The sequence below is a fragment of the Acanthochromis polyacanthus genome, chromosome 11 (assembly GCF_021347895.1).
Source record: "Acanthochromis polyacanthus isolate Apoly-LR-REF ecotype Palm Island chromosome 11, KAUST_Apoly_ChrSc, whole genome shotgun sequence".
Taxonomy (NCBI): domain Eukaryota; kingdom Metazoa; phylum Chordata; class Actinopteri; family Pomacentridae; genus Acanthochromis; species Acanthochromis polyacanthus.
In genome coordinates, this window is record NC_067123.1 from 9,589,407 (window position 1) to 9,617,041 (window position 27,635).

Here is a 27,635-nt window from a genome sequence, read left to right on the forward strand (position 1 = left end):
GTAAATGGTCAAAGTTGAAATAAAATAATTCAGGTCTGATAAGCTGGTTTGAATTAAAAGCCTAAGGAAAAAAATCCTGATGCTTCTGTTTATCCACTTCTTCCTGCTTAAATGTGGAAACTGCACTCATGGGTTCCTCTGCAGCCGAATCCCACCTCCTTTTCCAGGGAACACTCAGCATTTATCTTAAAAAAAGACAGAAAAAAAGAAAAACTGCTCTTCGATCAGTGTCTTGTTGGCAGTGGGTCTTCAGGAGATGTGCGCATGCGCCGTGCTTCATGTCGCAACACAGACACAGATCGACTGCATTCGTCATCTGGAGAAAACAGACATTTCTGTCACATCCGACACAAACTGAGACATATGAGCTGTGGATTATTGCGGTCACACACGGATCACAGTTAAGGAAGTTCGGGAAACAGCCCAGTAAATAATACTGCGATCGAGCTTTTTTGTCACGTGGTCAAGCCTGACCAATCGGAGCGATCCAAATCCAGCGGAAAGTATGTCCTTTGTTCGGATATTTGATCAACTTTATCTTCAAATGTGAGCCTATTTCTGTGTATATATCACAGGATATGGATATGGAGGTGGTGTTTTCATGAGAATGGACGCGCTTTGGATATATTTTATTGCGTTTTTTGTGGAATGCCACGTGTTCAAGTTTGATGAACAGGCTTATTTCATCACATGACTCCCCTCCCCCACCCAGCGCAGGGCATGGGGGAAGAAGGCGGACATGTTTGAGGGAAATGTGTTGGTTAAAAAGTATCGAGGTGGAAGACAAGAAGATTATTTGAAGAAAGGTTTCGCATTACTTTGATTGGATTTACCATTCGACATTTGTGGTCATTTAAGCTCGAGACTTTGATGTCATACTTTGAAAATATTTATTTTTGTTTTGGGTACTTTAATTGCCCTTTCTTAAAATAATACATTTTTGTCTAATTTTCATTTTTTCACAAGGTTAGACTTTCAAAATTTTAGTAATATTTAATGTTGTGAAGATGTAGCTTTACTAAACATGGTTTATTTGAGTGACATTGTAGGGAATTTGTAACCTTGGTGTGGGGGATGGGTGCCATTGGTTAGGTAATCATTTTGTGTGCTTGCTGAGTTTCGGTCTCGGTTTTAAAAGAGGTTTTGTTAAGGTTGATTCGGTTGGTGATGTTGCTAGCTTGTGTTTTAAAGATATATTTTGGATTGAATCTGTTTTGTAGCCATACAAAGGTCAGGTTGGTACTTGTATTTTAAATTGTAATATTTTATTTTACTATATTTTGCTATATTTGTTAATGTAATTTTGTAGTTATTTAGATTGGACCTTTGCTTTTGATCAAATGTAGTCTGAAGTTACTGAAGAAAACTGCTGTGTCATTCAGTGGATAGTTGGCAGCTCCTGTGGCTCTTCTAGGTGTGGTCTTTTTAAGTGGCTATTGCTGGGTGTTATTGTACGTTAAACTAAATGTGACCTACAGCATCACCGTTTTATGTTTAGTTAAATGGAAGCTTTGTGTGCCCTTTGACAACTTTACAGGCAGTGGGCCACGAGGGCCTCGTTTGTCTGCCTTTGTTTTCAAAATGGTGGTCTCTTCCTGCAGCAGTTTATGGATAATCATTTCACTGTGGGTTTGTCAGCGAAATATGAGGCGTTGTGAATGTTGTGCTCGATGTTTTGGCTTGTTTGTTGTTAATTATTCGGTTATAATGGACTATCTGTCGTCGCTTAAAGATGGCGATCGTACGCCTCTTGTGAAAGGCAGAAATGCGGATATTCTGGTAAGCTGAGAGCGCGTGGGGAGAGGCTCTTGTCTCTTCTGGGGTCCGCGTGACTGAGTGGAAGAACCAATCGGCTTCCTGGTATTTACACTGGAAGCCCGCGTTGAAGCGGTTTAGACCAATAGACGTCGTCGCCTTGCACACGTTGACGTAATGTAATATGATAAGGAGCTGGGTGGCTTCGTTGCCCTCGCTTTTTGTGGGGAATTATATGGCGGCACCAGTTACAGGCAGCATATCTATAATACAGGAGCGGCAGGACCAATAATATTCTGCAGTTTCCTTGACGGACAGAAAGAATATGCGAATAGGTTGGTCCGAAAGACGGGCGGTGGAATTTCTGTGTCTAGGGGTGTAGCAAGATTGACAGACATCATGAACAGCCAATAGAAACTAGAAAGGCGGGGACTTTCCGAGGTCGCCCATCCAATAAGGTGAGAGACTGGTCTATAAAAAGCCGGGTGTAGTCGCATCGTCGCCATTTCAACGAAGCAGAGTGGAAGGAGTTTGCTGTGGTGGGGAGCGGAGACATCTGACCCAACAGAGACGGATCCTGGTTTGAGTCTAGCTAAAAACAGAATCCGGATCCATCCTGATGGATATGGCTGTTAACCCGCCCCTTGACAGGTATCTATTGGTAAAATTGACTCCGCTATCCATCCGAGGGGATATTTTAAACAATTGTCTTTATTTTTTCTAAATATCAATGCTGGTAGCTTGTGTTTTGCTGTAGTACCATTGGAAGAGAGAAATGGACGCTGAATATGCCAGAGGAAGAAGCCTATCGTGTCGTAACAGGGATTAGAATCGACTTTTATTGAGTGGAACAATAATATTTTGGTGGTTTATAACAAGCTGCGACTGTTGATCGCGCTACGCCGGCGCCATCTTCGGAGCGCTTTTGCCGTTGGCCGCTCTCTCCCGCTGCCTGGCAGTTGGTGTTAGCAATGCTAGCATTAGCTTCACAGACCAGAGCCTTGCTCAAGACATGCGTGGTAGTCGGTCGTTCACTGTTTCGTACGGAAAACGGCTTACCTCGTATATGCATCAGCGTGTCTTTTGGTTTGATATGATAAAAGGTACGCTCGAACCGCACTATTAGCTTTTAGTCTTACCGGCTCACTTGTATCGGGAGGGTGACACCACCATAGAATAACACAAGCTGAGTAAGATCGGTGTTGTTGTTAATACGTAAACATGGCAGAGGACCCCTGCCACTTCGGTGTTTGTGCTTGTTTCGCCGGTTTGTTTTTGTAGCCATGTGACGGTCAGGGGTTGTTATCATCACCGGTACAACGACTTTGCGTTGTAGCACAACGGCTAGCTCCGCTTCTTTGCTAGTTGTACCATCAATGTGTTCTTTATCAAAGACAAAATCAGGTATACCAGACACACTCTGGGTTGTCTGTTAAAGTTTAAGAGCAGAGTAGGCATTGTCATAACTCCTGTTAAAGGTTCGACTATCTGTGTGTTGGCGGTCGGTTGCCTGGTTACAACATGCAGTGTCACTCAACCCAGACAAGGTAGCTGCTTTTATTACGGTAAAAGTTACGCACGGGGCTGTATTTATTTTTTGCCACTGTACTTAATCAGAATCTTTTTACATTTTTTTATTCTTTTATTGGGTCCCTTATACCACATTTTCTCTTCCAATTTTACAGCTAACATTATTTTTGTTTAGTGTTGTTAATATTATGTACATGATTATTTTCCTTTTTTAATAATAAAGTACACTAACTGTCAAATGTGTTTCCAAAAGTTGTATCATTCAAGAAAGCTTGCTTTACCATGAACAAAACATTGTATTTTTCAACATTACTAGCTTGTTGGCGGGTCAGACTAAATTAACAAAAATCTCTTTTTGGTACTCTGATAATACACAACAAATTTTTTTGTTTTATATGTCTATGTAGAGTGGGTCATTGCTAAAATATTTCAAGGATATATTGTACACCTATGTAATGATGCAAACAAAGTAGTACTATTTGCATCAGTTGCTTCAAGGTCACACAGACGAGATACATGCTTAATGTGAGACAAACCTATTTGATGTTTTGCATTAAAAGAAAAGGAGGTACAGCATTGGTGGATGCCGATCCTAACTGTACAATAGGACATGTTTTTTTTTTTTGCACCTAAAATGTGAGCAGGTGGAGATTGGTTACGGTGCATTAATGCAATTGCTGATGGAAAGAGAGGGCACTTGGATTCACTCAAATCAGAGTATTCTTGTCTCAAAGATTAAGCCATGCAAGTCTACGTACACACAGCCGGTACAGTGAAACTGCGAATTGCTCATTAAATCGGTTATGGTGCTGCAATTCTTTTTCAGTTGATGAATGCACTAGTTTACATTGACACAGATTTTATGCCTACAGAAACAGGTACCTGGTTATCCCCAAAGCAGCCGCACAATGTAGGAGATCACAACATTTATGGCGTTCCAGCGATTCTAATCTAGGAATACATAGAATACCTCACAGTCCAGGATTAAGGGGTGCGTTTCATGACATTTTTTTTTAAATTGGGGTTAGGTATGGTAAGTGACAGGACTCTTGCTAGTTTAAATTGTACAGGCTGCATCTTAACTCCAGTGTTAGTACCTTTATTTATGTGATTAACTGTGACTGTCACACATGGCAGAATGCAGCTCTTGTGTTGGACAGGGGTAAGGGTATTGTTTGCAGTTTGCACCTGTGGACATGATTAAAGATACACGGAGGCACAATGGTAAGTCAGGTCAACACTGTTTAAAGACAGATCATCCTAGGTGTGAAGAGAAGTGTTTACTTATTCTAACGGACTCCTTTCATGAAAGACCAGGTACCATAAAGTTTTTTTTTAAAAATCTGTGGCATTAAAATGTAGTTGTAACTGAGAGGTTGTCTGTCTGCTGACTCAACTAGTGAAACCACATTTCTGTATACAAAGCAAGCCCATCTCATTCTGAGGAGAAAGTGTCTTGATCTCTGAAAACTAACTACAAGTTGTGGTAACTAACAGCGCTCTAGTGTTACTAATAACTAGTGTGTGTACAACACCATAAGCACTGGATGTTAAAAATTCTGAGGTCAGCGGCTTAGCTAATGAATGACTGGCAGTAAAGCAGTTTCAGACAATATTGTACATATCTGGGCATGTTACAGACGTTTATGTTAAAAATAAAACAATAGAATATTCCAGTCATTACTGTAACATGGCAGCTGAAACTCCACCCACAATCCTTTGGGAGAGTTTTTATTTTTTTCACATGACAATGGGGTGGAGCGAATGTGTAATTGGTAAGATGTACAGAGGAGGAAGAGGGAGTCATGCTTGTTTTCCTGCGAGTGGGAGGGCTCATTTGTCAGGAGTATATTTGAAGTCACACTATATGCTTGCTGAGTAATGTATAGATTGTGTGACTGACTGTAAATGCCTTATGAAGGGATTTACTCTATACTGTATGCTTATTAATGTGTCTCATGATGAGCAGGATTAATTGAGTTTGATGAAGTAACGTGTATGTCAACAAGGGAATGTTATGTCAACATAATTAGTATTCAGTGAATTCACTTTTAAAGATTTATGGGTCAGAATAATAATTATAACTGTTTCTGTTAACACTGGCAGATAAATACTACTTTTTATTTAAGGTCCAGTTAGTTGGAACATGCAATACAGGGGGCAGATCTACCCTATTTAAATCATAAAGTGAGATTTGTCTTTGCTTCACAATGACATCCTTTGGTAACAGAGAAATTTTTGGATCTCTTGAGCTTCTGCTGTTGCAAGTCTTAAACTTTCAAGAATTGATGTAACGGTAGTTTAGTCAGCAATTTTATTATTTTTGCTGATGTAAGGAACAAACTATGTACAGAATGGGAGAAGAGTAAATGTTATTTTTTTTTAAATGTTGGTCTTTGCATCATAGTAGATACTCGTGTCAAATTAGTGCATTGATTTTTAAAAATGGTTTCCCCTGTCTTTTCTACAGCTCCCATGTCGGGGTTGACATTGGTATGTTGGGAGTCACAATGGACCACGGCTCTGGCGCGGCTGGAAAACGCATCCGTAAACCGTCACTGCTGTATGAGGGCTTTGAGAGTCCTGGGTTGCCACCTCTGACTCAGTTGGTTCCTTCGGGACCCCCACAGCCCCCAGTGAAAGACCCCAGCCGGCAGGGGAGGATGACCAACCAACTTCAGTTCCTGCAGAAAGTCCTGCTCAAGTCGTTGTGGAGGCACCACTTCGCCTGGCCCTTCCATGAACCCGTAGATGCTGCCAAGCTCAGCCTGCCTGTAAGTGTGAATGTCAAGAGATTAGACCTTATCTTTTATTTGAGGAGAGAAATGATTGTTTTTTTCTAGAATTTTTTTCTTCCACAAAGCCTAATGTTGGCTAACTTGGTTTTATCACTGTGTGTCACTGCTCATGGTTAGAGGGTAAAACAAAAGCTATTTTAGATCACAGATTTCAGTTTGACTCTGAATGTCTTTTCCAGCTAAAAAAAATAGTACTTATGGGATGTAGTGAGCCATTGTTTCTTGTCCTGATAGTGTTCCTTTTTCCACAGGACTACCATAAGATCATCAAAAACCCCATGGACATGGGCACTATCAAAAAGAGATTAGAAAATAACTACTACCGCAGTGCCAGTGAGTGCATGCAGGACTTCAACACCATGTTTACCAACTGCTACATTTATAACAAGGTAAGCCTTAGCATGTGCTTGTTTAGGATTTTGTGAGTCCAATATTACCGTAACATGATGACATCCCATGCCAGCTTGAAGCTAATCCTTGTTGTTTTCATGAAAATTTCAAATGCAAAAATATTATGAAATTGCATCCATCATTTTGTAAAATGAAATGAAGTACAGATTAAAGTTGCACTTCTTACTTACTGTATTGTTGCTTGTATGAAGTGTATTCATTATGTCAACTGGTTCTAACTTCAGTTGTCAGCTGTTGTAACCTTTTTGTCCATATTTCCTACTTTGCAGCCCACAGATGACATCGTATTGATGGCTCAGTCGCTGGAGAAGGCGTTCCTGCAGAAAGTGGCTCAGATGCCTCAGGATGAGTTAGAACTGCCCCCTCCCCCTCCACGGAGCAAAACAGTCAAATCTGGCAGAAAAGGCAGAAGTAATACAGGTGAGCACTGCCTGCAAACACACGTTAAGTCTGCAGTCATCATAGCTGCAGTTTATGCAGAATATTTTTATTAAAATCAAGTTTATATACTGTTATGAGCACATCCATTTGTTAAATGTTTGTTGTTTCTCTCTCAGTCTCTGGAGGAATCACAACAGCTCATCAAGTCCCAGCTGTGTCCCAGTCAGTGTACTCTCCTCCTACCCCAGAGACACCAGACTCCATCCTCTCTACCCCTCCACAGACTCTTTTGACCAAGAGCCTGCCCCTTACACTTACACCTGAACAGAGCATCCCCACTATTACGGGTCTGCCTCCCACCCAGCCCACTGCTAAGGTACTGGTCTATATTTATCATTGTGTCATTGAGTCGTAATATTGACAAAAACTGTCTCAGAAGAAGCACGTTTTTCTGACCTGCCCTCCCTTTTCTTCTCTTCAATTACAGAAAAAAGGTGTGAAGCGGAAAGCAGACACAACCACCCCAACCACTGTAGCCATGCCCATTATGAGCACTATGGGTGTCAGTGGCATCAGCCTGGGGATGGGAGGTGGGCACGACTCCCCGCTCACCCTCACGTCTCTCGGGGTGGACCACAGCTCCAGTATGGGGATGAACCCAGGCCTCACCCTGGGCCAGGGTATGGGCTTGGGGATGGGGATGGGGATGGGGATGGGTATGAGCATGGGGATGGGCCGTGGAGCAATGATTGTGGGTACCAAAGCAACAGCGGCGAGCAGAAGAGGAGTGAGTGGACGACCCATCAAGCCTCCTAAGAAGGATTTACCAGATTCCATTCTGCCACCGCCGGTGCGCCGCAGCAAACTGAGTCCTCAGCTGCGCTACTGCAACGGAGTCCTGAAGGAGCTGCTGTCAAAGAAGCATGCAGCGTACGCTTGGCCCTTTTACAAGCCTGTGGATGCCACAACGCTCGGCCTCCATGACTACCACGACATCATTAAGCAGCCCATGGACCTCAGTACTATCAAGGTACTTGTCTTATGGATACATGCACATACGTGTCTGCGTTTGTTAAGACATGTTTAAAATTTCTTCAGCAAAAACAAGCAGGATGTTGACAGTTTTGTAGTCTGCTGCACTGAATTGCAGTTGCAGTGTAACTCTGTGGCTTCTCATTACTTTACCTCATGTCTGCATTACCTTTTTAAACTGTAGGCTGCACTTTTTATTTGGTTTAACTATTTAAAAGGTGAAAATTGGATAGAAAATGTTTGTAGTTGATCAGTTACGGTCAAAAGGTTTTCTCTTTCTTCCAGAAACAAGAGGTGTAACCACAATTTTTAGGGAAAGCTGTTTATTATAAGTCTGTGTATCACTGTCCACTAGCACTCAATGTTTAAAGCAATCAAACAAAAGAAAAAAAAGGATTGGAAAACTTTGAAACAATGTGCTCCAGGACAAGGAGCCTGTTCACAGGTTTCAGAAACAGCTAAACGAGATTTAGAACTGTTGCCTCATGAACCTTACTCACCGACCTGCACCGTCTGACTTCTCTTTGTTTCCTAAACTAAAATCCCACTTGTGTGATGGCCATTTTTAGAGTCATGTTGATGAATTCATTTATGCTGCTGAGTATCTGGAAGCTGAAGTTGTGCCCTTCCTCCATGAAGGGGTAGCAAAGCTCAAACATTGTTGGAGTGCTTTGCATTATTTTTTAACATGACCTCTCTATGTTACAAAGTAATGCATAAACAGTCTTTCTCCTGTGACATTTTCTGGGAGGCAGAGAAGTTTTTGTAGTAACCTCATACATCTTATGCAGCCTTTGTTTAATTTCTTTTGGATTCATTTCTGTGATTGAAAACAGTGTTTCATCCTTAGATGTGGCCAGATTTGAGTGCGCCATTTCCTTAAAACCTGTAGTTACATCTCACAGTGCAGCTGGTGCCTTTTTTATTTTTTAGGTTTGGTATTTGTTTAAAATCTGTTCTGTTTTCTTTAGCGGAAGATGGACAGCAGAGAGTATCGTGACTCCCAGCAGTTCTCCGCTGATGTTAGACTGATGTTCTCCAACTGCTATAAGTACAACCCTCCAGACCATGATGTGGTGGCCATGGCCAGAAAACTCCAGGTATTTATTTAAGTGATCTGATTCCTAATTACTGTAATGTATGAATAATCACATTTACATTCTATAATTCCCAATTCCTCTTGTCACCCTAAACCCTAATCCTTAAATCATTACAGTGTTTGAACTGCTTGACTCACATGCTGTTTTCTCCTTCTAGGACGTGTTTGAGTTCTGCTTTGCTAAGATGCCAGATGAGCCTCCAGCACCACCCAGCTCCTCATCTTCCTCCTCCTCCTCTTCATCCTCATCTGAGAGCGAGCTGAGCAGTGAAAGTGAGGAGAGCGAGAGCAGCCCCAGCTCCGACTCAGAGGAGGAGAGGGCAAACCGTCTGGCAGAGCTGCAGGAACAGGTTTGTATTAACGCACATCAGAGCAGGAATCAAGACGTTCACTTCCAATCTGATGTTGACACTAATCTAAAGTGCTAATCTTGCTGTGGTTTTTCTCTTTTTCTATCTCCCTTCAGCTAAAAGCCGTACACGAGCAGCTCACGGCACTCTCCCAAGGCCCCATTGTCAAACCTAAGAAAAAGAAAGAGAAGAAGGACAAGAAAAAGAAGAAAAAGGTAGAAAAGAGAAGCATCGGAAGGTGGAGGAGGAACTACTGCCTGTTAAGCCGCCCAAGACCCCCAAAATCACCAAGACTCCAAAACCTAAGAGCAACCGGGGAGTGAGCTGTCCGGTAATGCCGATAAAGAAAGCTCCGAGCAAGAAGAACAACAAGAGCAAGTGAGTAGTGACACCTACTGGATGGTATAAGAACTGAAAGTATGTGGTTTAGGATGCATGAGCTGGAAGATGCACCAGGAGTAATGCAGGAAAATGTTGAAAAGTTTAGATGTTACTGTAATTTAAAATAAGTATCTGTGTGATTACGTTACAGATTTTAAAGACCGTGATCCTGTTTTGTGAGCAGACCTTCTCTCAGTCATCTGCTAACAGTTTCTCCTGTGTTTCACCAGATCCAAAAAGGGCGGCATGACGTTTAACGTGCCTCAGCCGGTCCACGAGCCCATAGTGAGTCATTTTGACTCTGATGAAGAGGAGGAGACGGCACCAATGTCCTATGATGAGAAGCGTCAGCTCAGCCTGGACATCAACAAGCTGCCCGGTGAGAAGCTGGGCCGCGTCGTTTACATCATCCAGTCCCGCGAACCGTCGCTACGAGACACCAACCCCGAGGAGATCGAGATAGACTTTGAGACGCTGAAGCCGTCGACGCTGAGGGAGCTGGAGAGATACGTCATGACGTGTCTGAGGAAGAAACCTCGAAAGCCATATGGTTAGTACGGCCATGAAATGTTTGTTTTTAGCTCTACAATCAGGCAGTCTTGTGCTTGACTTTATTATTTAAATGTTCATGTTGTTGCTCATGTCTCACGAGTCTTTAATCAGAAACAGACTTTATGCTGAATCTTCATGAGGCCTTTAACTACACAGAGCACCTGAGCTCAGCAGCCTTTGATCATATCACACTGTACCCCACTGAGTGATAATATGATTTGTTTGTTTCTGCAGCAAATAAAAAGAACAGTGCTGGCAAGTCCCGGGAAGAACTCGCTCTGGAGAAACAGATGGAGCTGGAGAGAAGGCTGATGGACGTCAGCGGGCAACTCAACTCTGGAAAGAAGCCTCCCAAGACCAAACGTGAGTCCTCCATTCTGCCTTAGTGTTATTTAACAGAAATACTATTTAAAAATATGTGGATGTTGAAGAATACAATGGAAGATAAAGATGTGATTTGTTCACATATAAAACTGTAACATTTGGACAAACAGATCCAAATGTCCTTTATTATCATGTAGTGAACTGTTCAAAGCAATATTTAGTGTGTAAATAGTTTTTATCTCATGTACATTATTTGAAGCTAAGGCTGGATGTGCAGCACATGTTGATGTTTTTTTTGTTTTTCCAGCAGAGAAACCTGCGACTGAAGCCCACACCCAGCCGTCACGCCTCAGCGCCAGTAGCTCCTCCTCAGACTCCTCCTCATCCTCCTCATCATCCTCATCCTCAGACACAAGCGACTCAGACTCTGGCTGAGCGTTGGACTGTTTCCTTACTAAAGGGTCATGTGAGGAACCCTGGGAGTTTCTCTTCCCACTGAATGGACTGAACTGTAGTAGAGCTGCTGACGACGGGGCTGCAGGGCGGATCAGACGAGACCAGCACAAACTGGCCGACTCAACTTGTCAAACCAAGAAAGAGAGAGATGGGGCTTTCCCTGTGCTCAGCTCATCATCCAGACCTGCACACAGAAAACCTGAGGATGGATGTGAACGGAGGAGACTCAGTGTGAAGTCCTGCTGCTCTGGAGAACCGGCCTGGATGGGTGGAGCGAGGGACGCTCCATCTCCTTTAGATGCAGGAGAAGATCATACGTTGGAGGGATAAGGGTGCTAGAGCCAGAATCTGTCTCACTTCTGGAGATAATTTCCCTTCTTAGCGTGCTCCCTGTCTTTATGCTGTATAGATAAGGTGTACAGTTATATAAATATCTATTTTTCTTTTATAAAGAAGCATTTTATGGAGCTAATTTATTCCCTCATTCTGGGAACCATCGAACTGGTGTGGGCAGAGATGTGTTTTAGTTTATGTTTAGTTTTTTTCTGGAGTGATAAAGAGGGGAAGTGTGTGTGTGTGTGTGTGTGTGTGTGTGTGTGTGTGTGTGTGTGTGTGTGTGTGTGTGTGTGTGTGTGTGTGTGTGTGTGTGTGTGTGTGTGTGTGTGTGTGTGTGTGTGTGTGTGACGTATGTGTTTGCATGCACGTGTGTGAGTGTGAGATCCGGCACCACAAGTGCAGCCTTGTGAAGTTCCTCATTGTTTTGACGCAGGCGTTGAAAATCTGTCTGCACACAGAAGCACCTTGGTTCAGTAGAATACAGAATGCATGCAATACAGAGGAGCTGACAGACATCTGCATACTCATGTACGACCTCCCTGCATCCCTGTGTCCTCATGTACCGTCACAAAGGGTCGGCCACTGTACAGAAATGTGACGTAGTTGCAGTTTGTACGTAAATATTTCTGTTGTCGGCTGTCTTTTTCATCCATTTCTCTGTAAACATGTTGCTTTTTTTTCTTCTTGTGACCAATCTGCTAATAAATTGTGAGGACGCGTCTCGTCCACTCACCCGTGCCCAAATAACATCCTGGTTCTTTGGATTTCTTTTACTGTTTGACTTCAGTCTCAAAACATTCAACTCCAAGTTACAAAGGAAAGGTTTTGCTGTTTATGTTCAATATTTGACTCGCGTAGGAAACATTTTGGGTTAAATTCTCCACTTCTGGTGTCACAAAGCAAAACTGCTTTGTCTTTAAAACTATTTGGCCTTTGAGATCTGTGGCAGCTCAAAGTTTGATTTTGTGTTTTAGCTGGGTTTTGTTAAGTTTACTTATTTGTGTGATTAGAGATGTTAGTAACACCAGGGTGGGAGGTTCTTACCAGATGCTGTTGGTGAGATTTTCTCTCAACAGTTTGTTTTTAAAGAAAATCGGTGGAAACATGGAAGTGACTTACTGAGCTTTGGGATCCAGTGAACAGAAGATGGTTTAATGTTGTGAGTATTAATGATGCACTGTTTGTTTTGGTGGTACTACTAAACAATCTTGTGATTTCTAGGTAAGGTGTGTTTCTTTTGGTTTTTTAAAATCGCCTGTGACTTGAGAGTGGACTATTGTATGTCTGCAACTGATTATTTATTCAGGAGGAATCTGAAAGGAGACGCTTTCCTCGAAATCCTGAAAGGTTTTAAGTGGAAGTTTATGGGATATGCACAGACTAACTGTCAGGATTGTAGAAGTGTACATATTTTACAGTCTCGATCTTTGAGCATGTTTTTGTTTTTTCTTCGGTAACTTAGATTTTTTTTGTCCTGCAAAGATTTTTCTAAGACAAAATCCTCCAGTTGTCGGTTTTACTCTTCTGAAGTTTGTCAGGAATCTAAATGCCTCTGTACTCCGTCATTTCATCTGAACATCTGTACATAAATAAACAGACATGTTCATCTTTTCACTGACTGTGGGAGTATTTCATTTACAGGTTATTTTAGGAACGTGCAGCATGAATTACATGACGTGAGAGGAGGACTGTTTGAAAACAGAGACATCTACTGTTTCAAAAATGAACTAAAATATACAGTTTAACCCAGAGGAGTCAAACTCATTTTAGTTCAGGGGATTCAGCCCAATTTGATCTCAAGTGGGCTGGACCAGTTAAATCACAACATAATAACCTATAAATAACAACAACTCCAAATTTCTTCCTTTGTTTTAGTGCAAAAAAAAACAACATTCCTAAATGTTCACATTTAAGGAATTATTTTTTACAAAACATTATGAACAAACTAAAATTTGTTAAGAAAAATAAATTCAATTTCAACAACATTATGCCTCAGTTTATCATTTACACATCACAACTTCCAGATCACAGAGTGTCTACAAAGGTACAAAGCATTTAGTCACAGCTATCTGGAACTGAACAATACAGTGTTTTACTTTAAAAAAAAACAATAACAACACAAAATATTACAAAAATGAGACACAGTGACAAAAGCGAGAAACAAAATGACAAAAAAGGGGCAAATGACACGAAACAATAAGAGACAAAAAAATCAGACAAAAAAGTTAGAAAACGACAAAAAAAGGACGCAAACGAGACAAAAAATGACAAAAGCGAGAAACAAAATGACAATACCCAAAACAATGAATAAAGGAAAACACAAAATGACCAAAAATGAAACAAAAATACAAGCTAGACAAAAAGGAAACACACAATGAAAAAAACATGAGACAAATGCTAAAAGTCAGACCTAAAAGACAAGAAACAACAAAAACAAGACAAAATATTAGGAAAATGACACACCAAATGACAAAAGAGCAATATAATATTTTACTTTATGGTCAAAACAACTTGTTATGGTCTTGGAATTGTTTTAAATTTATACTTTTACGAATTTACAAACTGCAGTTAATGTCTTCTCTGTGATTTTTACATTTTACATTCAAGTCATCCTAAGGGCCGGATTGGACCCTCTGGAGGGCCGGTTTTGGCCCGCGGGCCACATGTTTGACACCCGTGGTTTAACTCATCCTACAGGGAAATATTGGGAGATGCAACCCAGGTACACACGTGGACAAAATTGTTGGTACCCCTCAGTTAAAGAAGGAAAAACCCACAATTCTCACTGAAATCACTTGAAACTCACAAAAGTAACAATAAATAAAAATTTATTGAAAATTAAATCATCAAAAACAGCCATTACTTTTGAATTGTTGATTAACATAATTATTTAAAAAACAAACTAATGAAACAGGCCTGGACAAAAATGATGGTACCTCTATAAAAGATTGAAAACTATTTGACCAGAGTGACATGATTAACTCAGGTGTGTCATTTAATTGACATCACAGGTGTTTCCAAACTCATAATCAGTCAGTCTGCCTATTTAAAGGGAGACAAGTAGTCACCCTGCTGTTTGGTGAAAAGGTGTGTACCACACTGAACATGGACAACAGAAAGCGAAGGAGAGAACTGTCCCAGGACATCCGAAAAAAAATTATAGACAAACATCTTAAAGGTAAAGGCTATAAGACCATCTCTAAACAGCTTGAAGTTCCTGTGACAACAGTGGCTCATATTATTCAGAAGTTCAAGACCCACGGGACAGTAGCCAACCTCCCTGGACGTGGCCGCAAGAGGAAAATTGATGACAAATTGAAGAGACGGATCGTTGGAATTGTATCCAAAGAGCCCAGAGCAACCTCCAAAGAAATTAAAGGTGAACTCCAAGGCCAAGGTACATCAGTGTCAGATCGCACCATTCGTCGTTGTTTGAGCCAAAGTGGACTTCATGGGAGACGACCAAGGAGGACACCACTGCTGAAAAAAACTCATAAAAAAGCGAGACTGGAATTTGCAAAAATGCATGTTGACAAGCCACAAAGCTTCTGGGAGAATGTCCTTTGGACAGATGAGACCAAACTGGAGCTTTTTGGTAAGGCACATCAACTCTATGTTCATAGACTCAAAAACCAAGCATACGAAGAAAAGAACACTGTCCCTACGGTGAAACATGGAGGAGGCTCAGTAATGTTTTGGGGCTGCTTTGCTGCATCTGGCACAGGGTGTCTTGAAAGTGTGCAAGGTACGATGAAATCTGAAGACTATCAAGGCATTCTGGAGAGAAATGTGCTGCCTCGTGTCAGAAAGCTTGGTCTCAGTCGCAGGTCATGGGTCTTCCAACAGGACAACGATCCAAAACACACAGCCAAAAACACCCAAGAATGGCTGAGAGAAAAGCGTTGGACTATTCTAAAGTGGCCTTCTATGAGCCCAGATCTGAATCCCATTGAACATATGTGGAAGGAGCTGAAACATGCCATTTGGAGAAGACACCCATCAAACCTGAGACAACTGGAGCTGTTTGCTCATGAGGAGTGGGCCAAAATACCTGTTGACAGCTGCAGAACGCTCATTGACAAATACAGAAATCGTTTAATTGCAGTGATTGCCTCAAAAGGTTGTGCAACAAAATATTAAGTTATGGGTACCATCATTTTTGTCCAGCCCTATTTCATTAGTTTGTTTTTTTAAATAATTATGTTAATCAACAATTCAAAAGTGATGGCTGATTTTGATAATTTAATTTTCAATAAATTTTTATTTATTGTTACTTTTGTGAGTTTCAAGTGATTTCAGTGAGAATTGTGGGTTTTTCCTTCTTTAACTGAGGGGTACCAACAATTTTGTCCACGTGTGTATCTTTTTGATTCCAACTGTCTTATTCTGGAAATAATAAAATAAAAACTTAAGACACAAATAAATGACAGTGAGTCTCCAGCCTTTAAAAAAAAAGTTTAATAGATAAATATAAAAGCTGTTTTCAGTGAGGTGATAATTTCTGTTGTTTTAAATATTTAATAATTATCAGCAATATCATTCATATGGCAAAAATTTAGCATTATCTACCGTGACAATGAAAAAATGTGCAAAATATTCTTTTAATTTCCTCAAATCAGTTGTTATGAAACATGAACTTTTTCATCTTATTTGTTTTTGTTTTTATCTTTTATCTGAACCTTACATTTCATTTTTTGTCTGAGAGACTAAATGATGATTGTTTCGGCTTTTTATCTTGTTTATTCAAACAATTTAAAATCTCAGGGAAAGAACAAATTGCCAAAATTCTCCATTTATTTCCCTGCTGATCTGGACCTGAGTTTATAGCTACCTGATTCTGTCTGTAATTAATACAAAAAACAACTCAAGCTGCTTTCCATTTGTTGTTGGATTTATGAGAGACACATTGGGCATTGATTAGAGTAAGGAAAATGCAGATCCAAAATTACAATAAACAAGATCAGAATAAGTAACACAACTGCTCCTCTAAAATCTGTTTGGCCATTTAATATTGATTTTTAGTATGTTTTGTAACTTAAAGGTTAGAAATTGTGAAGTCAGAAATACTTAAACACAATTTCTGCAATTAATTCTCTTGAATTTACACTGGATTTCAAAGGGATTCTGCTGACAGGTGGAATAAAGGTATAGAAATGTACTGTATACATATAAATATTCACTGTATGAGATGTAATGTAACGAGAACACGAGCTAAATTTGCGCTACTTAAGCCCAGAAGTGATGACTAACGATTAAAAATATAAACTATACAGAGTCAATGTCTTCATCGTTTAAACAGAATCGTAAAATATTCTTTTTCTAGCTTCCGTTCTTCCTCTGCTGAAAAACTGATATCGTCGTCTCCTGGCGGACAAAACTGGAAACTACAACAACAGAAATCCATCATGGCGGCGGCCACAAGGCTCATATCAAGGTTGACGCTGGTCACTGGTTAGTTTCTGCTTTACCACGAATCCTTCACTATGTTTACATAGGTAGACAGAAAACCAATCTAGATGTTGTTTATTTTATTCTCGTTATTGTTGTTTTTAACGTGGTTCCTTATTATCGCAGCTAAACGAGCGAACTGCTGCCTCAGTGCTGCAGATGTGAACTCTGAGTGAAAGTTTAGCAAAGGTTCAAAGTTTCTCTTAGTAGGCTACTACTAATTAGATTTGTACCACACAAATACTTGTATCGATCAGTTTGTCCATGCCATTCTCTGAAGTGATTGTTTTGTCTATGAAATAATGAAAATAGTGAAACGTGTCTCTTAGAGTCTAATCTTTCACCAGCAGTCCAAACCAACGATATTCACTTTACAGTCATGTAAGTCACAGTAAATCATCATGTAGTAGAAGCCTCAGGCAGTGAATATTCAGCTTTTTTTTTTGCTTGATGAATCCATACAGTCTATGGATGAATCACATAAATACGTAAATAATTGTCAAAATGCATACCGATCAATCATTATCTTTGACTGTTTATGACAGTTTAATGGTTAATTATTCATTTGCTGGAGTTTCATAATGCAAAATAACAACAGATACAGTACAAATACACAGAATACATCAGTAAAGGTATAAATGTCTTAAACTCAGTGGTAATGCAAGGCTGATACAAAGAGGTGTGTTTGAGGAAATCTTATCTTTTACTTTTAAAGCATTTTAAATGAAAGCCTGAACCAGAGGAGTGATGAAAACATCTCTAGTTGAAGATTGTCTTCTGTCCAGTTTGTCAGTCTGTCCTCATTTAATGATCTTCCTCTTATCAAATGTATCCAAAGCTCCTGGGTCAACTCTGTCTTCACTTTGAGGTCATTAATGCTTCATAAATTCTCATGAAAAGCAGCTGTGGTGGACATGTTGACAAAACAAACAAACAAACAAAGAAAACAACACGAAGAAGCTGCAGGTGTAAAAAAAAACACACTTTGTCAAAATCCACAACATTTTCTGGGAAACAGACAGATTTTATGTTCGAATCTATTTTTTGTTTACCCTCTTTCCTTTCTGTGAACAACCCTCATCTTTACAAAAACCTTATTTAACCTTAAACTCCTGTCCTCAGACTGTGATCTATTTAAATAAACTCTGCAGTGAAAAAGTGAATCAACAAATACTCCAATTCAGTGAATCCTCATTATGTGGAGACCTCAACCAGTGAATACAGTTTTGTTCAGTGAATGATTAAAACAATTAATAGATTATCAAAACACTTGATCATTAATCATCATTTTATTTTTGATGAAACATTTCAGCTGTAATCTAAAAATAAAACGGTGTCATTTTTTGTTTTTTTGGCCTTTCAAGATGCAAACACACTGAGCTGAGTTTCGGTTCAAAGTTAAATTTGGATCTGAGTCACACAAATGAATTAATGCAGTTAAAATGATAAACGCTGTGGTGTTTGAGTGCTGGTTGTGTTTTAAATGTAAATGGATTTTAGCTGCACATGGAGGCCTGAATCAGAATATCTTTAGTTTAAGTTAGTCATCTGAGGATGTTATTTCTCATAAATTCACGTATCAGCCTCTTGTATTTTCTTTGACATCCGACCTCTGTGACTTCTTACTCCTTTCTTCCACCCAGGAGGAGGCAGTGGGATTGGACGGGCGGTCTGCCAGCGTTTTGCCTCTGAGGGCGCCTCTGTGGTGGTCGCTGACATCAGTGAGGAGTCGGCCAATGAGACGATGGGAAGCCTGTCAGGTGACCTGAGAGGTCAGGTTCACATGGCGGCTGTGGTGGACGTGTCGTCAAAGGAGAGCATAAAGAAGCTGGTAACAAGTATACAGGTATGAAACACAGAAGGGAATCCTGCTTTAAGTGCTGCATGTTTTCCTGTTTTCCTTTAACTCTCGTCTCCATCTCCAGACTCATTACTTCCAGCCTCCCTCAGTGTGTGTGAACGCAGCAGGCATCACTCAGGACGAGTTCCTGCTCAGCATGGAGGAGGAACACTTTGACAGAGTCATCCAGGTCAACCTTAAGGTAGGCGGCTGTCAGCTCCGTCACTGTTTCTGAATGATGTTAACAGCAAAATAAAACCGAACTGGAGTCCAATCTTAACCAACTTTCACCTTTAAATCTGCAACAAACTAAAAGTCACATCACTTAGAGGTTAAACATACAGCTGTGAGCAAAAGTTTCTCTACACCTGTATAGAGCATGTTTATCGTGGCAGTTTAGAGTTTAAAATGACTCTTACATCTGTTTATTTTCTATGTAGATCAATTCATTGAAACACATGAAAGTGTGCCACAAAGAAACACTCTTTCATTTTGGTTCTTTCACAGTTTTATTTTAGGTCTTCTGACACTGTTACAAAATTTGTTACAGCAACTTCAATTATTAGTTTTGCTGATGTAGAAAGCTGTTCTACTCATATATTTTTTAGTTTTATTGCCTCCTAACTTGTCAGGAGTGATTTACATTTACAGCTGCTGACTCCTCTGAGCCCGTTTGATCAGCCACAGACACTGCAGTGGTAAACCCTAAGAAGCTCAGCAAAGATCTCAAAATAGAAATCATTGGTTTGAACAAGTCAGAAAGCCACTTGGAGTCTTTTAAAAGCAGCATCTGGGTAAATGTTTGTAAGTGTAATGTTCTTGATACAGTTGTGCCGCTGTAACAATCAGGAAGAAAACACAAACTATCACCTGCTGCTGGGAGACAATTGGTTGGTCAAGAGTCAACCAAAAATCAGCAAAAAGTAGGAGTGAATGAACGATAAGCTGCTGGAACACAGCTGTCAGTGTCCACAATGTTTGACATCATCATGAGCTGAGAGGCTCCATGAAGAAGGAAGTTCTTCTTTAAAGCTGATGTGAGAAACTTCACTTTATGTTTTTACAGGTTTCTGGAACAAACTTAAAGAAATGTTCTAAATGTGTCACTTTACAGTAAAGTAGAAGCTTGTATTTTAAATCCTCCTTTTCTGTCAGCTGAACTGCTTTCTTTAATAATGAAACCAAACTGGAGCTGAATCCTGAATCCAGACAGTTTTACACCTTTAAACCTTCAACAAACTAAAAGTCAACCACTCAGAGATCAAATCTATCTGCTGCATTCTAACACTCACTTCCATTTCTGTTAAATATTTAGTGCTGAATGTTGAGTGACAGAACAGAGTGGAGGGATTTATTTGGTCACCTTCCGTCTTGTGTCTGTCTCAGGGTTCGTTCTTGGTCACTCAGGCTGTTTCTCAGGCTCTGGTGGCCTGTGGAGCCTCCAAAGGATCCATCATCACCGTGGGCAGCATCGTGGGGAAGGTGAGGAGTCAGCAGGACATTCAATAGCACTCTGTCTGAGCCACAGTTTCAACATGAAGCTGGAGATTATGAGGATTTGTGCAGAAATGTTGAAGTTTTCAACCTCAACCTGTTTGGAGTTTCTTTGCATTGGAGTTCAAATGGACCAATTAGAAGGAGGGCAGATAAAAGCAGATAGAAAAACAAGAGAATAGTTTTTAAAATTTAAACTGTGTTTGGACGCATACATTACTGTTCAAAAGTTTGGGGTCACCCAGATAATTTCATGTTTTCCATGAAAACTCACACTTTTATTCATGTGCTAACATAACTGCACAGGGGTTTTCTAATCATCAATGAGCCTTTCAAATAGCCTAGCCGCGCTAGACCCATGCTCTGAAGACATAAGGGTCTAGGCACGCTCGACAGGGAGGGAGGCGGGCTAAAAGGTTGTCTATCAAATCACGCTGCAGCAATTGGGTAGGTATACAACCAATCAGCACAACGAATAGGCTGACGTAGTTCCTAGAGCGCCGGAAATCAGAGGATGCGGTAGTTCGGTGAAGCCTTATTTATACAGTCAATGGGTGAAGCTCAAGTATATTACAGACATGTTAACAGAAAGATTATTCAGAGTCGGTGCTAATGGAGCTCAACGACTGTTGTCGTTTTTGTTGTCGACCCTGGCAGAGAATTAAATTCGTTGCCGTGGGTTGTCTAGCGCGGCTAGGCTAGTTGTTTCCGGTTGTTTCTGTCAGAATCGTCGTGCCTCTGTCGTCACTTAGTTACGCCCGCCTTCTGACTCTACACTTCATGGTGATTGGTCCGGCCAGTTTTAGGAGCATCCAACCTCGAGCCTTATGGAGGGTAACTAGACCGACCCTGGCAGAGAATTAAATTCGTTGCCGTGGGTTGTCTAGTGCAGCTAGGCTACCTTTCAACACCATTAGCTAACACAATGTAGCATTAGAACACAGGAGTGATGATTGGTGGAAATGTTCCTCTGTACCCCTATGGAGATATTCCATTAGAAATCATCTGTTTACAGATACAATAGTTATTTACCACATTAACAACTTCTAGACTGGATTTCTGATTAATTTAATGTTACCTTCATTAAAAAAACTGCCTTTCTTTTGAAAATAAGGACATTTCTAAGAGACCCCACACTTCTGAACGGCAGTACATTTCTTCCAGTTGTCTGTCTCACCTCTACATGCCACATCCCATCAGTAACATGAACACGTGATGATTCTTGAATCAATAAGACATCATGCTTAGAAACATGGCATTTATTTCTCCAATGGGTTGAAATCTTTATTTAACTTGAACAACTCATTTATTTTTCATAACTGGTTCCTCTGTGATATTCAGGAGATGAGCAGTAATATGTTTAGGTTTAGAGAGAAATGGTTTGTTGATATTTGGTATAAACCAAAACTTACCGTCTTATAAAGAATACATAAAGTGTGGAGCCTCGTGTGAAGTAGAATTTCAGCAGAAGACAGAGATCCTTGTGTGCACAGTTACACTCAGGAACGTTCCCATCAGCCTCAGAGGCTGGGAGGTTTGATGCTGCTCCAAAGAAGAACAGACTTAGTTTTCTGTGTGATTTAGGTGAATTTGAGAATGAGGTTCATTTTATGTTTTCCTGTCCTGTAAATGTAGATATAAGGGAGATGCTTTTCAGGACGATATCCTCAGTTTATGCTGATCTCTTTTGGTTGGATGACAATGAAAAGTTTGAGTTATTTTTCAGAAGGGAAACCTTTTTCGTGGCAGGATTTCTTTGCCAGGCCTGAGATAGAAGGAAACATTTAGTTTGGGGACTGAGCAGCAGAATAATGTGTGCTGTGGATGTGATGCTGCAGTGCTAGTTTAGTGATGTCCTGTAAACTCATGAGGATTGGGCATGCTTGTGTGCATGACACCAAATTAGAGAAATCAATCATATGAACATATTTTAATTGTGTGGAAGATAATTTTACCCACAGTAAACCAGGACTGGAAACAGGACTTGTGGTTTTGTTTTAATCTCACTGAGGTGTGGCCAGACTTCTTTTATTAGTTTTTCCTGTGAGCAACTTATTCATGTGTTATCACCTTCAGTTTGTTAGAATAATTCTATTTTATATGACTTTTTAAGACAGTGGAAGCATTTCAGCTTGACTGAGACGTGCCGCAGACAGATGTGTGAAAACATGAGGAAGTCTGACATAAAAATTTATTTTCCTTTCATGTTTTAAATCTCCATCAAGATGCTTCTGGAGTTCTGTCCTCCTTTTATTAGGAATACTCCTCTTTTCTGTCAGTTTCCTCCAAACCACGATGATGCAGTTGTAGCTGATTAACAACAATAAATGATTCACTTTGGAGCAGAGGAAGAAGGTGGTGCATCATCAGCTTCAACCAGTTCAGGGTTTTTGCTGCAGGAAGTCAGTGTTTTACTCATCAAACATCAAGCATCAAAGGTTTAGTCTGAATGGTACACTGGATATTATAAGGAAAATGATTTTACTGATTGAGAATATTGTTTAGTGTGCAGCTTAAGAGTATTTTGGAATATTTTCATTGAATTTTATGCTTTTATTTTGACATTTAAAGACGGCATCAAGCAGTTCTTTTTACTGAAACACTCTTTGTTAAGCTTTAGAGTGTTTCTGTCACTAAAACCAGACACTTCTGGGGCTTTTCTCTCTTGCAGATTTAAATCCACATCGTCAGTGTGGTTCAGTTTGTTTGCATCATTTTTCTACAAAAGAGAGAAGCAGTTGAAGAAGTTACAGATGTCACTAAAGTTTTTTGATCAACTTTAGTGAAAGTATAAGATTCATCAAGGGTGTCTTTTTGTGATTGAACACAAAACTACTTGTTAAAGAAGCTTTTTAGTCCTGTGTGAGGTTAAAACCTGCAGTGATTCAACATCTGATTCCTCCTTGTGTCTGTGTCGGTGATGTTTGCAGGTGGGAAACCTCGGACAGGCAAATTACGCCGCCTCTAAAGCCGGAGTGCAGGGTTTAACCAGGACGGCTGCCAAAGAGCTCAGCAGGTGAGAAGAAGATGATGCATCCTGAAAACACTGAGACACACAGCTGATTGAATCCAAACTATTTATTTAGTATTTATTCGTTTTCTCTCCCTACAGGTTTGGGATTCGCTGTAACTGTGTGCTGCCGGGTTTCATAACGACTCCAATGACGGATAAAGTACCAGAGAAGGTTATTAGCAAGGTACAAAACACACACACACACACACACACACACACACACACACACACACACACACACACACACACACACACACACACACACACACACACACACACACACACATGTTTGTACTTCTATCTTAGTGAGGACATCCATAGGCGTAATGCATTTCCTAGAGCCTTACCCTAACCTTAACCATCACAACTGATCGCCTAACCCTAATCCTTACCCTAACCCTAACCCTAACCAAACCTCAATTCATACCTGTTCTCTAAAAACAAGTCTTCACCCTCAAACATGGTTGTTTCAAAGTGAGGACCGGCCAAAATGTCCTCACTTTGTAAAAATGTCCTCACTTTGATAGTTAAATGCAGAAAATGGTTCTCACAATGTAGCAAGTACAAGAACACACACACACACACACACACACACACACACACACACACACACACACACACACACACACACACACACATAAAAGGATCAGAATGAATGTGCTGGTGATTTAAAAATTAAAGAATTTCAGCCACAAATTACAAAAAAACTATTTAAATAAAATGTAAAATTACATTTCCTTTTTTACAAGCTTCAGTACAGTTACCCAGCTACAATAAAACAGCTACATTTTCTTTTATTTGTCACTTCTTCTTTTTGCCACTGACTTATCAACAGTTCAGAAGATTGTGACACAAAGTCTGAAGATCAGGAACATGCTGCAACTGCCGCATATAGTGGTAGTTTTTGACCAAGCCTTCTACGCAAAAGCCACTGACATTTTGTGGAAACACAAAGAAAGGTTTCCAGATGTCATTCCAAGGATGGGAACCTTTCACAGCATATGTACGCTGTTAGGAGTAATTGGCAAAAGATTCCAAAAAAGATGCAGGTTTTATGGAAGGACAAACTCCAACAGGGCCATCCAACTACACAAACTGCTGTATGAAGCTTTGTTCTGCCTTGTATGGAAAGGCTTTCTTTCTTGGAATCAGGACACTGGAAGCAACAAGAAAGTCCATCTAGACAACATTTCATTTTCTATGGAAGAGCAGTGTGAGAATGTGAGACAACAAACACTCCAAGAAACATTGAACCATCCATCATATCCACATTTAGTTGACCATTTTAGAGAGTATCTTGATCACCTGCAGAACCACAATGGAAAGTTGCCATCTTATTGGCTGTCTTACATGGATTACCCTTATGGTGACCCTTAATATTTCCATGTAAAGGTCAAAGCCCAACCACAGAGGTGGAAAGGATGTTAAAAGTTGTAAGGACACATTTTCCCCTGCTCTGTGTCACACTAAAGATGTATTACATAAAAGATGAATGTGTCACAATCTACTAGAAGGATAATGACAAAAATTAGTGTTAAACATTCTGCTTTAATTTAAATTTCTCAGTTAAAATGTATAGATAAAAACATTCCTTTAAGTTCTTTGTATCACAGCATATAAATAAGAAACTGATTATAGTTTTCAATGATTTTGAATGTCTATTATGAGTGTAGTCAGTATTTAAATCAATGTACACTCAACAAAAACATAAACGCAACACTTTTGTTTTTGCTCCCATTTTTTATGAGATGAACTCAAAGATCTAAAACCTGAAGAGAACACCTCTCCAACGTGCCAGACGCCATCGAATGTGAGCATTTGCCCACTCAAGTCGGTTATGACAATGAACTGGAGTCAGGTCGAGACCCTGATGAGGACGATGAGCATGGAGATGAGCTTCCCTGAGACGGTTTCTGACAGTTTGTGCAGAAATTCTTTGGTTATGCAAACCGATTGTTTCAGCAGCTGTTCGAGTGGCTGTTAGTGAACATGCTGGATGTGGAGGTCCTGGGCTGGTGTGGTTACACGTGGTCTGTGGTTGTGAGGCTGGTTGGATGTACTGCCAAATTCTCTGAAACGCCTTTGGAGACGGCTTATGGTAGAGAAATGAACATTCAATACACGAGCAACAGCTCTGGTTGACATTCCTGCTGTCAGCATGCCAATTGCACGCTCCCTTAAATCTTGCCACATCTGTGGCATTGTGCTGTGTGATGAAACTGCACCTTTCAAAGTGTCCTTTTATTGTGGGCAGTCTAAGGCACACCTGTGCACTAATCATGGTGTCTAATCAGCATCTTGATATGGCACACCTGTGAGGTGGGATGAATTATCTCAGCAAAGGAGAAGTTCTCACTGTCACAGATTTAGACAGATTTGTGAACAATATTTGAGAGAAATGGTGATATTGTGTATGTGGAAAAAGTTTTACATCTTTGAGTTCATCTCATAAAAAATGGGAGCAAAAACAAAAGTGTTGCGTTTAGATTTTTGTTGAGTGTATATGCTTGCATTTACCATATCAGAGGCTAGAAACTTGTATTGACGTACCTATTAAAAACCCATGGATATCTCACATAAAGCTGCCACTTGTGCATGTCTATCATACAGGAATAGTTACTAGGTATATTGTACTTAGCAAAAATGCATCTGAGAATTTGCCCCCCAAAGTGGTACCGATGACCCCAATTTTACCCACTTGGCTCATGGACTATTTGTAGCAGCCGTCATTAAAGGGTAGTTTTACCTAAACTATCAAAAAACAAGACATTTTGGCAGCAGACGTGTTGGAGTTCTTTAACATCACAGTAACAAATAAAACCAGAACTGTCTGCAGGGCTCAGTACCTGAAGGCTGATGACTAGAAAACTGTTTTAAGGTTCGGCTGCTTGGATTTGGTTAAACTGATCCTTTAATAAAATCTCCAGAAAACTGAAGACAGTCTTTCTCCTGCAGAACTTTTATTTTTTTTAATGACAGAATAATAAAACTGCAGACTGAACACTGACGGTACAGAACTCAGCTGCTGAATCTTAACCAGTAAAAACGTTTGAACTCTTCACTCTGGTTTCAGCCTTTTTTGCACCTGCTTCCACTACGTTTTACAATCATCTTTAAGATCCTTTTAATTACTCATGGACGCTCCAGGGGCTGACTGCTCACAGTCTCGCAGATCTTTAACCCTGTAACAGTGTCTTCCTTTAAATCTAAGCTTACATTTACCTTTTCCGCACTGCTTTTCCTGGTTTTACCTGATTCTGTTCAAGGATTTTGATTCCATTTAGCACTTTTCTTTAACCATGGTCTGTTTATGTGATGATCTGTGCTTGCTACGTTTAGCATTTTGTTTTAATACGTGTATTATTGTCTTTATTACAGTTATGTCCTCTTAAAATCTATTTCTTGCTGTGTTTTGTGTCTTTCAGTTGCAGTCCTTGGTGCCTCTGGGAAGATTGGGTGAGCCTGCAGGTCAGTTAATATGAATATTAATGAAACTAAACTGCTTGTTTTCACTGCATGTCTGTTATTCAGAATATAAACGCTCCAAGTATCAGATTTCTTTCTGCACCTGATACACCAACCACACTTGAAAACATTTCGTCAGTTTGTGTCATCTGCAGTGAATTGATCTTTCTCTTTCTGTCCTCCAGAGGTCGCTGATGTTTGTGCCTTTCTAGCTTCAGATGATTCTCGATACGTCACAGGAGCCAGCATCGAGGTGACAGGTACGATAAGATCCAGCTCTCTGCCAGCTCCTCTACAAACACTTCATAACACATATTTTTTCCCACTCAGCTAAACTTTTATCAGGTTAAAACTTGTGTGTCTTTCTTTGACAGGTGGACTTTTCATTGGCTAACCCAGCCGTCATCAGGAGGCTAATTTCTTTGTAATTAATTCTGAAATGACTGTATCTTGTAGCAGCTCTTTAATCAGGATAGCTGTGTGTGCTGTGTGTTTTGTCAATCTGGCTGTGAACATGTACTGTACAGTGTAAAGCCACATTTTGTACAAAATAAACAGCTAAATATAGTGTTTGTGTCCCAGATATTGAATCTAAATCTCTAAAATTCAAAATTCAAAATGTTATTTACCCCTCAAGTGTCCACCAAGCCTTAACAGACTTTTAGGATTTGAACCAACCACTCCAGATAATTTCAGAGGGTGACCACCAGAGCCTCTTCACTTGTTCTCTAAGAGCTGTTATGCAGTTTATTTGGATGTTTGCTCCATAACAGTGATTAATTAAACAACTAAATGGAATTTGAACCAATGATCTGCATATTCAGGTGTTACAGGCAGGTGCTCACCTCACTGAGCCACAGAGTCGACTCCTCTCAGTTTATTTTATCTGCTGCCCATGTTTTTAAAAAGGAAAAAAAAAAAGTAAGTTGTCAGAGTCAGAAGCCACAGAAATGTTTCACAGTGAGTTAAC

General features: G+C 40.2%; 2 protein-coding genes across 2 annotated transcripts; both read left to right on the forward strand.

The window, feature by feature from the left end:
* Positions 1 to 227: 227 nt before the first annotated feature.
* Positions 228 to 13,016, forward strand: brd2a (bromodomain containing 2a). Its single transcript, XM_022213299.2, is given in 13 exon segments — positions 228 to 2,406; positions 5,756 to 6,059; positions 6,335 to 6,472; positions 6,764 to 6,914; positions 7,052 to 7,251; positions 7,363 to 7,905; positions 8,879 to 9,007; positions 9,165 to 9,356; positions 9,473 to 9,578; positions 9,581 to 9,734; positions 9,968 to 10,287; positions 10,524 to 10,652; positions 10,921 to 13,016. Coding segments are annotated over 13 exon segments (2,526 nt in total). The 5' UTR covers positions 228 to 2,374; the 3' UTR covers positions 11,049 to 13,016.
* A 3,751-nt stretch (positions 13,017 to 16,767) lies between these two features.
* hsd17b8 (hydroxysteroid (17-beta) dehydrogenase 8) lies at positions 16,768 to 27,233 on the forward strand. Its single transcript, XM_051956062.1, has 9 exons — positions 16,768 to 16,856; positions 18,497 to 18,699; positions 18,779 to 18,895; positions 20,080 to 20,175; positions 23,118 to 23,203; positions 23,300 to 23,384; positions 26,626 to 26,668; positions 26,851 to 26,925; positions 27,040 to 27,233. The coding sequence occupies exons 1-9, from the start codon at positions 16,811 to 16,813 to the stop codon at positions 27,057 to 27,059; spliced, it is 771 nt and encodes a 256-aa protein (XP_051812022.1). The 5' UTR covers positions 16,768 to 16,810; the 3' UTR covers positions 27,060 to 27,233.
* Positions 27,234 to 27,635: the final 402 nt, after the last annotated feature.

Coding starts and splice junctions, on each gene's coding strand:
- hsd17b8 (XM_051956062.1), top strand. CDS start 16,811: ATGGCGGCGGCCACAAGGCTCATATCAAGGTTGACGCTGGTCACTG. Junction 18,896..20,079: donor TCATCCAGGTCAACCTTAAG/GTAGGCGGCTGT, acceptor TGTCTGTCTCAG/GGTTCGTTCTTGGTCACTCA. Junction 20,176..23,117: donor TGGGCAGCATCGTGGGGAAG/GTGAGGAGTCAG, acceptor TGATGTTTGCAG/GTGGGAAACCTCGGACAGGC.